At 34.7% G+C, this 18,866-nt stretch overlaps 1 protein-coding gene across 2 annotated transcripts in view; it reads left to right on the forward strand.

Annotated features, from left to right (window-relative positions):
* The window catches only part of MINPP1 (multiple inositol-polyphosphate phosphatase 1), a 27,823-nt gene extending 9,739 nt beyond the window's left edge, over positions 1-18,084 (forward strand). The window contains exons 4-5 of one of the 2 annotated variants that reach the window (XM_004680892.2): positions 992-1,125; positions 16,131-18,084. In XM_004680892.2, coding sequence (XP_004680949.1) covers positions 992-1,125; positions 16,131-16,527 — 531 coding nt within the window. In that variant the 3' untranslated portion in view covers positions 16,528-18,084. The remainder of the gene's footprint in view (positions 1-991; positions 1,126-16,130) is intronic. The other variant, XM_012723961.1, reaches the window with a different exon arrangement.
* Positions 18,085-18,866: the final 782 nt, after the last annotated feature.

An 18,866-nucleotide genomic window follows, 5' to 3' on the forward strand; every position in this document is an offset into this window, starting at 1 on the left:
TGGTAACACTGTATGATTTAGGGTTTTTCAGTTCACACTTCTTCAGATGTATGCTATGCTACCATCCCATGCATACCACCAAAGTATCCACAGTTCTCTACTTACAGTTTTTGTCAGTTGTCCTCCACAATATCTCTATCAATATGTACTCCTTGCATAGTTCCGTATTCTTGGCCTACTTTAATCATTTTTTCCAAAGTAGTATATGAATGAAAATAACTGATTTTCTCTTAGGTGTGCTATCTTCCTAAAATTCTTAAAAATTCCTGATCCACTGTTGGCATTTTTTGTGCTTAATGGACGTTCTATGTGTATCTTTTATTTTTCTGTATTTATCTTTGCTACTAATATAATTTTATAATGGGGGGATGATCTCATTATGCTGATGTGTCCTATATACTGGGTTTTTGGATGTGAATATTCCTAAATTGTTCTTGCATACCAGACTGTACTTTGTCACAATTCAGATCTTTGTTTCAATATAAATACATGTCATTACCTTTGGGACTGACTTTTTTTTTTTTTTTAAAGATTTATTTATTTATTCATACAGAACTGGCATACAGGCCAGAGATGCAGAGGGTGAGAGGATTCACCAGGGTCAGAGTGGGGAACAGAACAGACAGATTGACGAAGTACACTGCTTAGGGGAGCAGCAGGCGGGTCAAGAGAGGTCTGCCATGCCATGTGGATCTCCTCCAGGGCAAGCGTGGAATCAAACTCATGCAGAAGTGGCTTAAGCTTCTCAGTGCTGTGCTTTAACCCGCTGCGCCACCAGGGAGGGCTTGGGACTGACTCTCAAATGTTTTAACTAGTGAATATAAACTCTGTTAATGCTAAAATTCTACTGTACTTTGTGCAATGAGGCAATTAAATAGTGTAACCTTTTCTGATAGAATCGACATTATGTTAGAATCTTTTCTGATAGAATCGACATTATGTTACATTAATAAAATGTATTGGTAATGCTCTTTCAATTTTTTGTTTTTAGGTATTAGAATATTTAAATGATCTGAAACAGTATTGGAAAAGAGGATATGGGTATACTATTAATAGTCGATCCAGCTGTACCCTATTTCAGGAGATCTTTCAGCACATGGACAAAGCAGTTGAGCAGAAACAAAGGTAGAAACTTAAAAATAAGTTATGTATATTCTGAAAAATGTCTTGTAATGGGTGATTTGAAACCTTGATTTGGCTTTTGCATTTCAAAACTATTTTCATATAATAATTATATCACCAAAAGAAATTGCTGACATATAAGATGTAGAGTGTATGAATTCTTATTAACCCCAAAATTAAAACATTACCATTAATTTGCATTTATCTATGTATTGCTCAGTGATTCCATTTTTATGCCTCTCTTTGCCCCCTGCACTCTAACCCTTTAATTACTATTCTGAATTTTGTGTTTATCATTCTTTTTCCTCCTTAAAAAGTTTTTATTATGAAGTATGTTTACCTAATCAGTGTTATTTTTTGCTTAAAAATCATATGCGTATTGTCTTTTTGTCCTTTCAACATTGCATTTATAGTATTCATTATATTGTTGTATAGTACCATAGTTCATTCATTTTCATTACAGTACAATAATCACTAATACACAATATTCAGTAGTTAAAAATCATAAGTTACATTACTTTCTCTTGTCAGAGGCCATTTGAGGAGTTTCTACTCTTTGCTATTGTAAAGAGTATGATTGATCCTTGTGGAATGTATAGTAAAAAAGGCCCTTTTTTATATTTAGTTTCTCATTGAAAAGCCTTTGGTGACATTTGTGTTTTTCCAAGTTAAAAATTTCCTAATATGAGCCTTTGATAGACACTAAAGTTCATTTAATTTGTAAATATATTTCAATGAAAGCTTAGACATTCACAATTGGAGATGAAAATCATGCTATAGAGATTGAGGCAAAGCCTAAAGATGGTATATTTTATTGTGTTTGCAGTGTTAGTTTTTGTGTGTGTATGCACAAAGGTAGAAACTTTTTTCTAACTGTGACTGCAGTTCATAGAATTTTTTTGCATTTAACGAAAGGGAAGGAAACCAGATGGTGTGTGGTTAATTTCTGGTGCAAAAACTTCTGTGGGACAAAATAGTCAAGGCAAGTACTCTTTAACATAGGTGTCAGCTTCTTTCCTCCTTACTTTTGATATAGGTTTATAACTTTTAGACTTTGTGATAATAGATCTTTACTACTTGTTTATATTGTTGAATATGCGGTATATAATAAATAGAAAATTGTGTCAATAAGATTGTTAACTAACTTTTTACATGGTTTGCTATTACCCTTTGAGGTCAGGTTTAGAGCGTTAGTCAGAAGGTTGGCTTTGATATTTTATTAAGTTATTTCTATACACTGAAAACTATTAAACCTTACACAGAAAAATTAAAGAAGACCCAAATAAATGGAGAAATATACTGTCTTTATGGATTAGGAAACTAATATGCATGATAACATTCCCCTTAGGTCTCTTACTAGAAAATGAGAAGTTTCTTCTAAATTTTTAGAGAAATGTAAAGGACCTAAACGATATAAAACAACTTTGTAAAAATAAGAACAAAAGCACTTACTAAGTTTTCATAGTAAGTATTTATATGAAATCATAACCATAGACAAATAGGTCTTGGTAAAGAAGAAAGACAAGAAAAAATGCCCTGGGGAAAAGGATAGCCTTTCACCAAATGGTGCTGTAACAATTAGATACCCATGTTTAAAAATGACTGAGTCTTACCTTCACTATCTGTTTTTCTGAGTTTTATTTTACCTGTTTAATTAGCTGTCTGAAGTTTCTTTGATTTCCTGCAATTTTTCCATCACTTTGATTTTTTATTTCTTTTTTGTTTTTGGCTATAGCAATTTTGACCTATCTGATAATCTTTCATGCCTTTGAGGTTTGACTACAGAGATTTGTTCTCCACTTGTGATGTCCTATTCTCTTTGAGGTCTCAAAGTACCGTGTGTTACGTTTTTCTGTCTGTTCATTTTCCTGCTTTAGATTTCCCTATTTTTGTTTATTTATCTGTAACAGTAAATTAAGAATTGAATTACTACCACTTTCCCAAGTGGTAGCACTTTTGTTCTCTTAGGTTCATCGTCTTTTGTTGGCTTCTATGTAGGTCTAAAGACCTTATCTTGCATTTTCTGAGTCAGAGAGTGGGGGAGGGTTTTGGAATGGTTCAGATGCTGGCATGAATGTGCTGGAGTAGGCTGCTTTATGTTTGTGGCACCACTAGTAACCCTCTTAGGATTTCCATGCCTCAGAATGCTGCAGTCTGTGTGCTGCTGTTTCATGGTGGTAAGGGAAGGAGAGTACAGCCCGGTGTTTTCACTGGACCACTCTCCTGTGGTGATAATCCCAGCTCCATCACGCATTTTCCCTTAGTCAGGAGTGTGCCTTCTATATTCCTTAGCTGTCCCCTCCCCAGGGCCCTGGCTAGTTAGCAGTTGTTGGTGTATTCCCCTGCTCCAGACCACAGCATTCTGTGTTTCGCTATCACCTTCACTTCCATGAAGCATGTCTCTCTCTTTTTTCTCTCTTCTCTGACAGTCTCTGCTGATCTCTGTTGTCCAAGGAGTGCATCAGTTTTACCCCAAGCCCGTGCCTGAAGCACTCTTTGGGTATAGTGCCCCTCCAATTAACTATTAGGTGATCCTCTAAGCCTCAAAATAAGAAATCTTCTTTGAAGCCATCTAGGTTTGTGTCTCCTGCCTCCTTTAACTAAGGAAGGAGAGAGTGTGAGTAGTGATTATAAAGAAACTATCAGGTGCATTTCAGGAACTGGTTATCTCTACACTAAATGACTGATTAAGATTTTAAAAATTGATTTATTGATAATTAACTGATTGAAGATTAACTCTATTTAAATAGATAAAGGTAAAGAAGTGTATTTAGCAACTTATGTTTCTCCAAAAAAGAGAATGATGAGATCAGTGCAAAAATCAAGAGTATTTTTCAAGAAAATCAACATATGCTTATAGGAAAAAATAAGACTTAAACAAATAGATGATTTTTTTTAGTACTTTATGTTAACCACAAAATTGAGTGGGAAGTATATATACCATTTTCTGATTCACACATGCAACCTCCTTTACCGTTATCACATATCAGTATGGGAGAACAGTAAGATTTTAGTAGAATATCTTATTTATTTGTTGTTTATTTTTCTGACCTGTCAGAACATTAACTTTTTCTCCATAACTCTTAAAGTCTTGTTTTTGTATTTAGAGTTCATAAGAAATGTGTTTTTCTCTTTCTCTGTATACATATGAATGTATATACATTCAATATTTCTCATTGTTGCTTATGAAAATGTCTCGTTTATTTTAGCATTCCCAGGCTACTTTGCTTTCTCTCCTCCTTGTCCACCCTGCGCTAAATGGTATTTAATAGCCAGGTTGTTTCTTTTTATATTAACAATCAGTCAGAGATAGCTTCAGTATTTCTGAGTGTTTTTCAACAGAATTTTACTTCACATAAAAAAATTGAACATTGTAAATAGCTAATTAAAAATGTCAACATTTCATTTAAATAAAATCAGCTCTTCAAATTCTGGGCCTTAGACTTTTATTAAAATCTTAATTTTTAATTTCCTTTTAAACCATCACAGAGTGATGAAAGTTGAAACCAGTTCAACTTGTTATTGAACCAAACTTAAGCAGCTGTTGCTGTTTAAGCAGCTATGGTTAGAAAAGCAGATTGAATTTTCTGAAGAAATGAGATATATCTGGATGTTTCCCGACTCCTTCCCCACTATCTGTTAATTTATTTTTATCTTTTTAGACTAGATAAATTGAGTATTGAAAAGGTCACTTTTAAGTTTTTATTCTGGACTTTATTTTATTTTTTAAATACTTCATTTATTCATACAGAACTGGGGTACAGGCCAGAGGTTCAGGGGCTGGTGAGAGGATTCACCAGCGACAGTGGGGAGCAGAACAGGAAGACTGATGAAGTATGTTGTGGAGGGGAGCAGTGGCCGAGACAGGAGAAGTCTGCACCATATGGGTCACCTCTCTGGCTGGGGCTTAAACTCATGCTGAAGCAGCTGTGATCAGCTTCATAGTGCTGTGCTGTAACCTGTTATGCCACCAGGGAGGGCCTATTTTGGGCTTTAATTGTTTGCTACATTATATCTTCCATTTTGTCAGCCACCAGAATTAATTGCTGTTAATGATTATTACTGTAATTAGTAACTCAGTGTTAAACTTTTCTAACTTTTCTTTAATTCAAATCTGTTGTTATTTTCATTTTTCACTACTGAATAAAGAAATGTGTGGCTTTTTAAAGTTGTGTAGTTCCATATGTTAACATGAGATGGCAGCATTGAAATAAGTGTGTGGTAGCATCAAGTGGTTTTTAAATAGATGTTTTGTTTAATTACTTATCCCTACATTGTAATGGGAGAACTTTGTGTTTTAAAATTCTTAGAAACATATGTAGATTTCAGGTGTTTAGAACCTGTCCTTGCTTTTTGTTGTCTTTCTGAAAGAGTTCTGTGAAATTTAACTATGTATATCAGGAAGCTCTTTTAGTGTTAGTTAAAAGCTGGTGAAGAAATGTCAGAACTTATATATGAAAATCTGTCCATCCTTCCATCTTTATATCTACCATGTATGTGTTCTGAATTCAGATTCAAATGTCCAACTGCCTTATAGATTCTTTTTGACTCTCAGTAGGGTATAGGTCTGTGATGTCTTAAGATTTTATTTCACTGCTTTCTTCTCCCCTTGCTTAAAGCAAGCAAATATAATTGGTACCCATGATTCTTTGAAGTAATATCTGCAATCCTGTTTTCTCCTTTATTCTGTTTTAGACACTTGTTACCACCATGCTCTGGGTATCTAAGTCACAAACCTTGACTCACTCCTGCATTTCTACATCTCCTCGTAATGTTGTAGTTTTTTTGCTTTTACTTTTATATCAATTCCCTTCACTTCTTTATCCCCCCCACTGCTACCTTCTCAGTTCAGTCTAACATCATCTGTGTCCCAAATTTTAGCAACTGCCTTCTAAGGAATTCCCTGATTTCAGTGTTAAATCCTGTGCTACTCCCATTATAAATCAATATGCTGATAATGGAAGGTTTATAAAGATGAATACATTTAAAGTATTATGTTGAGGAATTCATGTCCTAGTTTGGAGCTTATTTATATAACAGCACTAAAGCAGATTTAAAAATATGGAAAGAGAATTAATTTGAACTATGGGTTTGGTAAAGGCCTTATGGAAGGAGGAATCTCTGAGGAAGGTCCTGAAGACTTCTTTCACTTACCTTAACGTATCAGTCTTTATTACTTGCTCTGATATTTTAAAGCAATTTTATTGGATATAATTTATATAAAAGCACATATTTGAAGTATACAGTTTGATAAATTTTTACCTCTATATGTGTGCATGTGTATAATGCATATATGTACACATACATCTATATATGTAGGTGCATAAACACATCCATAAACTATCACCACAATCAAGATCATAAAATACCCATCACATGTTAATATTTCTTTGTGACTAATCCACTTTCAATTTCCCTTCCCAGGCTAGCTATATATTAATGTATGTATTAGTAGATCTACATTTCTTTCACTTTCACTATATATTAATCTATTTTGTAGATGTTATGTAAAAGAGCTATATAATATGTACATGCTTTGGTTTGGTTTCTTCCATTTAGCATAATCTGGCTATGAAATTCATCTGTATTTCAGCTGGGTACCAGAAGTTCATTTCTTTCTAAGGCTAAGTAGTATTTCATTATATGGATAAATTACAGTTTGTTTATCCACTCTCCTTTTGATGGACATTTGGGTTATTTTCAGTTTGAAGCTTTTAAAAACAAAGTTGCTATCTTTTTTTTTGTTTGTTTGTTTTTAATGATTTACTTATTTATGCATACAAGAACTGGGGTATAGGCCAGAGGTGCAGAGTGTGAGAGGATTCACCAGAGACAAGAGTGGGGAGCAGAACAAGACGACTGACTGAAAAATATTGCTGAAGGAGCAATGGGTAGATCAAGAGAGGTCTGCTATACTATGTGGGTCACCTCCCTGGCTGGGGATCAAACTCGGTGCTGCAATGCTGTGGATAGCTTCATGGTATTGTACTTCAACCCGTTGCACTACCAAGTTGGGTCCCCAAAGCTTCTTTCTTTTTAGGGAAACATACTTTCATTTCTCTTTGGTATTACCTAGGGATGGAATGACTGAGTCCATATTTAAATGAATATTTAACTTCTTAAGAAGTCACCTATATTTTGTTTTTGGTAAAGAAGCTGTTCACATCTTTTTCCATTTTTAAACTTGGTTGTTAATTTTATTATTTTGTTGTAAGACTTTATATATATTCTAGATATAGGTATATATATTCTCAAATGTATGTGTTACAGATACACAGGTCTGTATTTTGTTGTTTTGTCTCTGTAGTGATATCTTTAGTGGGTTGATTTTGCCCACTAAAGATATGTTTGATTGAGACAGTTCTTCCTGAGCATCTATTTGGTATACTGTATATTTTAAGGTTTTCCTATTTTGGCTTGTGGAAACACAGCTGGCCCTATTTTAGCTTTGGAATCTTTTTCACCTATTTTAGTTCCCCCTCAATGCTTTCCCCTGGATTTTGGATAGTTTTCTCACGTGCCTGTATGAGTCTTACTAAATTAAGGGGCGCTCCTATATATCTGTGGAGTACTCTTTCCTCATTATCCTGTGGTTTTAGACAGTGTACCCTTGCTAGATTCTTATCTACTGGAATCTGTTGAACCCTGTCACAGCTACTCCAAAAAATTGCCATGTCTATTTACTCCCCTTTCCTAGAGACACTAGCCAGAATATCCAGACCATTGTTGGGGTTCACTTTATCTGGTTCCTGTTATTCCATCTTGACTGGAAGCATAACTGTTACAGTGTATTTTTGCTTGAGAAAAGACTATACTTGGGTCATTTTAATTCTATATTTGTGTTGATTTATCAAACTGATGCTTCCTCAAAAGCCAAGTTGGAGCTAACCCTCAATAAGATGTATAAGAAGACTTAAATTTTTTCTTTTTCCTGGTAATTTTCTTCTCAAAGCACAGCTGTATCTTTGGTATTTCCTGTTGCTTATTTATGCACTTACTTAAGTATGGGAATTAAATGAGTTGTCTAAAAGTCTATTCGATATCCTTGGATCGTGTTTAAAAATACTTTGTGTAACATTAGTTGAGTGTGGACAAATAAAAAGCTTAGGAAGAGCTAAGTACATTTAGGGGGGGAAACATGCAATTATTTGTTGTTTTTCCAGCTGGGCTCCTTGAATGTCTTCAATTCATTTTTGTTTTGGGTTTTTTTTTCTTTTTAACCGTCTTTGAATACACATTTAGTTAGCAGTCTAAGTTGGATTTCAGTTTTAATTGAAACTTTCATAAAATCCCCTTACCAACTGATTTAAGTAAAAGAGGCCAACTGAATTCTTGCTAAATAACATTGGATAATTTCACTTACCTTTTTCTTGTTTCTGAAATGAGAAAACTTGCCTCTATCTCAGTCCTAAAGGATAATCCCAACTGCATTGCATATATGCAGTCAGATAAATTTGATTCTTAATATGTGTTATAATAGTTACCAGTTATTGGATTTGTTTCTATTTTTTAATGCTTGGATTTACTTTTTTTTTTTTTAAGATTTATTTATTTATACTTGCAGAACTAGAGTACATGCCAGAAGTGTGGTGGGTGAGAAGATTCACCAGCGACAGAGTGGGGAATAGAACAAGCAGATCTACTGAAATACACTGCTGAGGGGAGCAGCGGGTGTGGGTCAGGAGAGGTCTGCCACACTGTATGGGTCAGCTTCGTGGCAGGGGATCAAACTCCGTGCTGTGGTGGCTTCAGAGAGCTTCATAATGCAGTGCTTCAACCTGTTGTGCCACTAGAGAGAGCCTGGATTTACTTGTTTTAACCTGTTTTTGTCACTTTTCAGAAAATATGACATCCCAAGTTTAATGCATTTTTTATTGGAATGTCAGAGGAAAGTTAAAGGTGTCCTAGTCCATGCCTTTGTACTTCCTTCTTTGGAAGGTTAGTGTGCCATGAGTTCTAAGAAAGTAGAATCATTCCAAGTGGGGGAATAGAAGTTAATAAGAGAAATATGACTTATAGGAATCTAGGTTGATAAATCAGAATACAGAGTACAGAAAACAGAAATAAAATGATTTTTAAAAATAGGATCGTTCAAAGCAAATTATAAAGCATCTGAATTAATCTTAATTTGATAGGTATGTACCTTTAAAATGTCCATTTACTCTGTGTAGGCATTTTAAAATACAGGTCTCCCTATTTACACATAATGCAAGAACTCTAAACCATTGTAACAGAATTTTAGGTTTATTATTTTGGTTGTCAGATGGTAATATAATATATAGCACAGAGGTTCTTGGGATGTAGAATGACTGAACTCCTAAAATTGTTTTTAAATTTTTATGGATAAGTGCATTGTCTGATGTTGCTCTTTTATAAATTGTTTACATCTTCCTGCCAAAAGTGTGTTCCTTTTGTAGGGATGGAAACTTCATCCTTTTTTGTAATGACGTCCAGAACATTACACCTCTGTTTATTGAAGGTGTGATCATGGTAAAGAAAGCTAGCTACATGGAGCCATTAATTAATAGAGTGGAGATGTAAACATCTTACTAATATTTATATTCTCAGCAATCTTAATTTTTAAGTAGACACCTTTTATCAGTAACTGAGTAAACCGACAGGCGATTTTTCCCCACATCCCTTCTCCTTTTGTTCTTTTATTTTTTTTCTTTTTGCTCTTTTAAACTTTATGCTCTCTCTCCTCTCTCTCTCTTATACACACTCACAAAACACACTTTCACATCCTTAACTCCCTTGCTCAGACATTATGCACACACTTTTACCCATTTGCTGTTTCCAGCGTCTTGGGCTTAGTCATAGACTAGCTTTGCTTTAAAGCTTGAGAATGGAAACTGGAAAATTTTTCACGATAATCCTTGAGACTTGAGGGAGAAGCTTGGGCCTTGGTTCTTACAAGTAGCAATTAGGCAGGTGTAGTAGGACAGTTTGAAGATTTACTGTCCTTGTGAAGCAGAGCAATGAGCTGCATGTTTGTCAAATGGAGCTGGCTGACTTCACAGACATTTTTTTTAATTTATAGAAACCTGGCACTTAACCTCAATGGCATCTGATGAAAATTGGACCATAAATAATCTTGTGTATTTGCTTTGGCATCTTTAGAATTTAAAAAGGCAATGAAAGCCTCTGCTATATATGTTCACTTATATACACTCTCCAGCCCTTTTAGCCTCCACTCATTGAAGACATCTCAGTCCCTATTTTTGGTGTTAGGATATTATTTAGGGTAGAAATGTAATATCTTTTGGGCATGTATGCTACTTTGTCAAAGAAAATTGAAATTTGAGTATGTTTTATAAAAGACCAAACAGGGATAAGTATTAACAGCTGTTTAAGAGGGATATTAGCTCTTTGGAAGGAGAATATACTCCTTTGGTCTCATCTATTCCCATGTTTGTTTGTTTTTTTTTAAATTAATAAACTTTATAGAGCAGTTTTAGGTTCATAGGAAAACTGAATAGAAGGTACAGAGCATTCCCACAGAATCCTTTCCCCCCCTCACCTCGACCACCACCACCTTCTGTACTGTTGACATCCACATCACAGTAGTACATTTTTTGCAGTTAGTGACAATACATAATTATCACCCAAAGTTTACAGTTTATATTAGTGCTCACTCTTGGTGTTGTATATTGTTTGGGTTTGCACCAATTTATGATCCTGTCTGCTATGGTAGTGTCATATAGAACAGTTTCACTATGTCAAACTAAAATCCTCTGTGCTCTGCCTGTTGACCCCTTCCTTCCTGTGCAGTCCCTACAACCACTGATAATTTTTACTGTTCCCATCCTTCACCTTTTCCACAATGTCATATCATTGGGATCACATAATACATAGCCTTTTAAGATTAGTTTTTTAAATTTAGTAATATGCACTTAAGTTTCTTTCCTTGTCTTCATAACTTAGAAGTTCTTTACTGCTAAATAATACTCCAGTGTCTTGGATGTACTGTAGTTTATATATACACATACTTAAAGGGTACCTTGATTGCTTCCATGTTTTGGCAATTAAAGCTGCTGTAAGCATCCAAGTTCAAGTTTTTGTATGAATATTAAGTTTTTAATTTACCTGCATAAATCCAAAGGGACACAATTGTTGGATCATATCATATATTGAGTATGTTTTGTAAGAAACCACCAAACTGATTTTCATGGTAGCTGCATCATTTTGCATTCCCCTTAGTAATCAAAGTTCATGTTGCCAGCATTTGGTGTTGTCAGTGTTCTGGATATTGACTGTTCTAATAGATGTATAGTGGTGCCTTGTTTTAATTTGTGATTGCCTAAAATGATACATGGTGTTGAGCATCTTTTTATATGCTTACTTGCTATCTGTATATGTTTCATGAAGTACATATTGAGATCTTTTACCTACTTTTTAATAGACTATCTTGTTTTCTTATTGCTGAATTTTAGGAATTCTTTGTTGTATGTTAGGAAACAGTGCTTTTACAGATATGTCTTCTGAAAATAATTTTTTCACAATCTGTGACTTTTTTCTCAACATTTTTTACAAAGCAGAGGTTTTAATTGTAAGTACAGGTAATCAGTTATTTTTTTCATTGGTGATACCTTTGGTGTTACCTGAGTAATCTGAGTTTCCTTATTTAATATCTCTCGTAACTCAACTCCTAGGGCGTTAAAAACAAAATAAACAATCAGATTTACCTCAAATCAAAAAGCTTTTATATAGTGAAAGAAGATACAGGGTATTTTCATACACACCCTATTGAATGGCAGAACATAGTCACACAGTAAGAACTAATAAGGTATTACTACTTTCCAAGATGTTTAAGAAAGTCATATAATTCAGTAATTGAAGAACAAAAAAACCCAATAATAAATGAGCAGGAGTTAGGAACAGATAATATCCAAAAGGGCAAAAGGCCATACAAAAAAAATTGACCATCATTTCTAGTAAGAGATGCAGATTAAAACTACAATAACAGGCCCTCCCTGGTGGCGCAGCGGGTTAAAGCACAGCACTGAGAATCTAAAGCCGCTTCCGCATGAGTTCGATTCCTGCCTGCCCCGGAGGTGACCACATGGCGCGGCAGACCTCTCCTGACCCGCCCGCTGCTCCCCTCAGCAGTGTACTTCGTAGATCTGCCTGTTCTGTTCCCCGCTCTGTCTCTGGTGAAGCCTCTCACCGCCCCTGAGCCTCTGGCCTGTACCCCAGTTCTGTACACACAAATAAATAAATCTTTAAAAAAAAAAAACTGCAATAACATATCTCCTCACACCAATGAGAAAAAAAGAAGTGTGGGAGAGGCTTTGGAGTAAAGGAAACTTTATTATACTGTTGGTGGAAATGTGAACTACAACTACTCTGGAAAGCAATCTGGAATTACCTTAAAAAAATATATATAGAAATACTATATAACCTGGTGATCTACTCTTGGGCATATATCTACAGAATATGAAGCCATCAACAAAAAATCTCATATTCTCCACAGTGTTCATAACAATATTTTTTACAACAGCTAGGCATGAAAGCAGCCACAGTGCAGTTCATGCATTATCCAGTACTATGTAGAGGGACTTCTAATACTATGTTGAAAATCAAAAACAGTTGATTTTTACATATGCGTGACATTAAGACAGTAAAAAGGAAAAAAATGGGATTTAAAGTAAAATTCTTTAAGCTTAAAATAAATGTAGGTCAAACCTAGATTTAAATTCTCTTGTACTTGAATGTAATTAATAGGAATTTGAACTTATCATAGTTGTATGTAGCCCTGTTGGTTTCTTTCTTTCTTCCATCATATTTTTTTTTCTTACCTGTGTTTATTATTTTTTTCTTTTATCTTTTTTCTCTTCTCTTTTTATTTGATTGACTTTTGAATGCAAATATGTAAGACTGTCTCATCATCCTCTATCCTATACTATTTGACACAGTAACTAGCAGCCACATGTAGTTAACATTCAGTACTTGAAAACTAGGGTAGTGTGAATCAGGATATACTTTCTTCTTCATCAGCTGATTATTGTCTTAGGGAAATTTATCTTGCTAGTTCTCTCAGATTTTTAAGAGGAGCCCACTGCATTCTGAAGACTTGGTTGAAAAGAAGAATATAAACTAGTCCATTGATTTTGAATTAATTATATATTAAAAACAATGTTTTGTATATATTGTCTTGTATCTTCTCAGTACAGTGATGTTTTTCAGTGGCAAGAGAGGATAGATTATTCACACACAGTTAAGTGTTTTGTGAGACAATGGGAATATTATTACCACAATCCTTTCTGACCTCTTGTGTGTCCTAACAGATCTCACAGGAGCCAATAAGAAAACATTGAGCTTCTGGTTGTTCCTGGTTTTGTGGTTACTGCCCCATGCCTAGAGAAGTTACAGTGTTAACCAATATTTTCACATTATTTCCTTTTCCTTAACTTTATCTATTAGATTCCTTTGTATTTAGATTATGGTAATGGTATTTGCTTTGACTTAAAGATACTTATGTGTATAATAGGATCAGGCAAGTAACAAAGGAATAAATCCAGTATATGTTAGAAAACTTGGAGTGATCTTTGTATCTTGTGCAAGAGAAGAGAGGTATTGTCCTCTCTGCAGGGTAGCCTTTATTCCTCGTCAGCCAATTATTGTCTTAGGGAAATTTATCTTGCTAGAGCTCTCAGGTTTTTAAGAGGAGTCCAAAATCAGAATTGTTAAGAAGATTTTACCTTAATAATTTTTAAATACTGACAAAACAAAATTTTAAAATATCAACTCAGATAAACCAAATATAGCTATGGCCTGAATGGTGCTGCTTTGTAACTTTGGATCTAGTGTATTCTTCTTGCAAATAATGAATTTTAGGTACTTTAGATTACCTAATTAAAATATATCAATGAGGAGAGGTTTACAACCCTACTGCTTAGTTGTTTTTAATATTTCACATCTTTTAGAGAATAGTAATCTCAATAAAAGATAATTGTGAATTGAAAAAGAATTGTTTATGCACACAAGCCAGGATACAAGCCAGAGGTGCAGGGGCAATGAGAGGATTCACCAGAGACAGAGTGGGGAGCAGAACAGGAGATCAATGAAGTACATTGCTGAGGGGAGCAGCGGCTGAGACAGGAGAGGTCTGCTGGGCCATGTGGGTCACCTCCAGGGTGGGGATCAAACTCGCACTGAAGTGGCTGCAACTGCGGCTATCTTGCAGTGCTGCGCTCCAAACCCCAGCGCCACCAAGGAGGGCCCTAATTGTGAATGTTAATGGAGAATTTTTGTATTTAATTTTTGAGTATGTATTCCTAGTATACTTTTATTTTCTGTAGGAATGCTTTTCTACTCTTTATTTACTTTTCTATTAACTCTAATATGAATTTAGTTTTTCTGAACATTTAGACAAAGTCCCATGTCAGATTGCTTTTCTCACCTCACAGAGCTTCCTTTTTTGCTCTGTGGGTGTGTATGTGTTGTGTGTTCAGAAATAGGAGTGGGTTGCTTTCTTTGAACTTTCCTGACCCTAGCCTCCTTACTCACTGTACTTGGACTACCTTTTCCTCTGTTTCTGCTGTCCCTCTCTGACCAAATCATGATTCCATTCCCAGCCTTTTCTCCTTCACATGTGCTCTGTCATGGAATGGAGATGTGGAATGACTATAGAGCTCACGGGGGCTAAATTTCTCCAGCCCCAGGAGTGGGCTGGAGAGACTAAACTAGTATCACCAGATAATAAATTGGCAAACTTCATCACAGTTGCAGTCGCTTCCACAAATTGGCCCAGAGCATTTTCCTGTGACCATCTAATAGCTTCTTGGGAGTCTCTTGGTTTTTATATCTCTACATGCTCTGTGACTTCCCATCACTTTTTTCTATACTCATACTGATAAATAGGCTGTTTTTTGAGGCTCCTGATATTTGTGAAGAATGGTTTTACAAATGTGTTTTGTTTTCCATGTCCAGTGACTTTGTTATCTAGTTGCTTCATCTGTTTTATTGTGGGGAATCAGAAAGGGGCAAATTTGCTGGAGATGCTGCTGTCTGTCCTCCGGAAAATCCAGATGCAATGAAGTTATAACCTAATGTAGAGTTGGTAGCAAGACGTCAATAATTGTGTTGAATAAGTTTACAAATGATACTAAAGAATAGTAGTAATAGTCTTACTATAAAATTTGGGAAATGGCTAAGTAGTCTTCACCAGAAAAACTCATGGAAAACTTGAAAAGAAAAAATGTAAACTTAGCTCACATTAGTAAAGCTGTTATATTTAGGGCAGGTATAAATTTCACTCCCAACTATTATACAAGTTATATCAGCAAGTATAGGTTGTTTATTCTTCTGTGGCTCTGTTCTAAATGTTGTGCCCAAGTCAGGTCTTGTAAATAATTAAAGGATTATATGAGCTACCATTCTCTGCTCAGATTTGGTTTTAAGCTGAATATAAGCTGGACATAAGCTAAATATTGCTTGTCTTTTTTAAGTTTTGAAGTTCATTCAGAAGAGCTCTGCAGAATTACCAGTATTCACAAAGGGACAGTTTGCTTACTTTTGCTCACAGAAAGGCAAATAGTTTTGAAATACATATCTGCTTCAAATTCTTGAATCAAAAAGACTCTTCTCTCAGACTTAGAGAATAATATGCATGAATACTATTTTAGGTGGTTTTATAATTCTACAATGATCCTGAATTTTGGGTCTTAACTTCTCATATAAATGCTTTGTTATCTACTACACAGAATTTCAACCATGTTGTTGAGTTATATTTGTAAAGATTTTTTAAAATAAGAAACTTGTACACTCTGTGTAAATATAGACATATTTTACTGATACAAATGCATGTGTATATATATATATGTTTGTGTGTATATTTTACTGATACAAATGCATGTGTGTATATATATATGTGTGTGTGTACATATATATATTATATAATAGTTTATTTTTACATCATTTTCTTGCATTTTTTTCATCTCAGTTGTAATCCCCATGGGCTTCCCATCACCAAACGTATATGTTTTTTTCTCAATTTCTCTTTTAAGGTCACAGCCAGTTTCTTCTCCAGTCATTCTCCAGTTTGGACATGCAGAAACCCTTCTTCCACTGCTTTCTCTCATGGGCTACTTCAAAGACAAGGAGCCCCTAACAGCTTTCAATTACAAGGAACAAATGCATCGAAAGTTCCGAAGTGGTCACATTGTGCCCTATGCCTCCAACCTAATATTTGTTCTTTATCATTGTAAAAATGCTAAGAATACTAAGGAAGAATTCCAAGTTCAGATGTTATTGAATGAGAAAGTGTTACCATTGGCTCACTCACAAGAAACTGTTTCTTTGTACGAAGATCTGAAGAACCACTACAAGGACATTCTTCAGAGTTGTCATACGACTGAAGAATGTGAATCACCAAAGGTGAACAATACATCTGATGAGCTATGAGTAACTGGAAAACATTTTAATTCATTAGGAATCTATGGGAATGATTACATGCTTGGAATAAGTGCGTAGTCTTGGATACAGAGAGCTTTCACATTTCTTGGGTATGTCTGTCTTTTTCACGGAAAAACGTTGAGTTGTATTTTGGATCTGGACATGGATGTGTAAGAAATGATTCTTATCTGGAGCAGCACTCCCAAGGAGGGACATCTGTTCGAAGAAATTTGGTGACACTGAAGATGTTTACAGAAATTAAATTCTTCTAATTTATATAAGCAGTCTGACACAGAGACAAAGAATATGATTTCAGTTTACTGGAAAGTGCTCGAGTAACAAACATTATGGACATTCCATAACTTGGTTGAACTAAGTCATAGACCTTTACCAGTCGTGCTGCAGTACACTCTTTTAATCAGACATACTGTGATGCCCTATGGAAGTATCACTTTGGAAGAAAGCGAATATTCTCTAGGTGAGAATTTGAAACTGTATTAAGAAACAATGACTGATTTTTAAGGACACCATCACTGACCAGAAAGTATAATGAATATTTTTAGTAATAGTATTTATATATTATTTGAATGCTTTTTGATAATTCCTTTACACTTCCTACTGTCTTTACAAGGTCATTGTTCAATTATCATACCTGTTTTACATACATAATAGTGGAAAGAACAAAGAAGCAAGAAGTGGGATGGATTTGAAGTTTCTTAAATACATTGCTTAGCAACTTTTCCCATTATCATTTTGTTTCTACTCTTTACATTTTGTTATATGAAATGTATCTTTGGTTGTTTAATGTCTTTCCTTTTTTGGAATAAAGACTAGTCCTGAGTGGCTAAGTTTTACATCTATTAACTTACTTCATGATGCCACGAAAGTGTTATAATAATAAACAGAGTTCTTGTGACATTACTAGATGTCCATGTTCTCCATACCAATGTAGATCAATAAGTGACAGTTAAAGTCTGTAATTTCAAGCAGTTCTGACTAACTTGGATGCTATAAGACACTTGTAAATTTCACCAAATAAATTTTAACTTCTTAAAGAAAAAGAAAGTTTACTTTATTGAAAGCCAAAAAGAGGTATCTAATTATGCTGACATTATAAAAGAAGATGCATAGATCATTGCTGTTGATCATTGATCTTAAATGCATAAAATACATGATTAGTTAGTAAATAGTTGATGTGTCAGTACACATTTTCCTACAAAATTCTGGGTTTATAATTTGAAAATTTGAGAATAATGAACCTTTATGCACATCATCCTGTTTTAGCAGAATAAATTTAATTTGATTTAGAGCCAAATAGGAACAAGTGTGGATTTCTGGTCCATCAGGTATGTCTGCCTGATGTTAAACTGTCTTCACTCCTTGTCTAGAGGTAACCACTGACGTAAAAGTCAGTTGCCATTGCTTGACTCTGCATGCTTGACTCTGGAAACTTGTGGCTTTGTGGAATAAAAAATTTTTTCTATAAAAGACTTATTTTAATTTTTGTATTTGTGTTTCAAGACTTTTTTTCATTCTGATTGTCATGAATTAATACTATCAACTCAATAAATATCTGCTGAATATTTTTAACATCCAAACACTACACTTAGTTTGTGGGCATATAATAAGATGAATGTGCTGTGTGTGTGTAAACATATATGTATTATATATATATATATATATAATGCAACTTTTTGATCCATGTAACTATTTTGGACATTTAGGCTGTTTCCATATCTTAGCTATTACAAATAATGCTGCATTGAATATAGGAGAGCAGTTTTCATTTTGTTTTTGTTCTTTGGGTAGATTCCTAGTAGTGGAGTCACTGGATCATATTTTAGAGCCACTTTTAGTTTTTTGAGCCATTGCCACACTTTATCATAATGACTGAACAAGTTTATATTCCCACTAGCAGTGTTAGAGGATACCCAAGAAAGCTGTCTTAATAGACCTTAAGAAATTTTACCTGACATAATTTTTATTCATAAACTTTAATTATAAAAGTTTTTTTAGGAATTATCTGATTTTATTATTAGTAGGACCATATATTTGTCTCTGTACGCATATGTAAATTTTTCAGAATGAAGGGCATGATTTATCTTTGCTAATGTTACAGAGAATATGGTTTTTTTTTTTAAAAAAAAGATTTATTTGGCCCTCCCTGGTGGCGCAGCTGGTTAAAGCACAGCACTGAGAAGCTTAAGCCACTTCCGCATGAGTTCGATTCCCGCCTGCCCCGGAGGTGACCACATGGCATGGCAGACCTCTCCTGACCCACCCGCTGCTCCCTTCAGCAGTGTATTTCGACGACCTGCCTGTTCTGCTCCCCACTCTGTCTATGGTAA

Source organism: Condylura cristata, unplaced genomic scaffold (assembly GCF_000260355.1).
Source record: "Condylura cristata isolate star-nosed mole 26May11 unplaced genomic scaffold, ConCri1.0 scaffold00011, whole genome shotgun sequence".
NCBI classification, from domain to species: domain Eukaryota; kingdom Metazoa; phylum Chordata; class Mammalia; order Eulipotyphla; family Talpidae; genus Condylura; species Condylura cristata.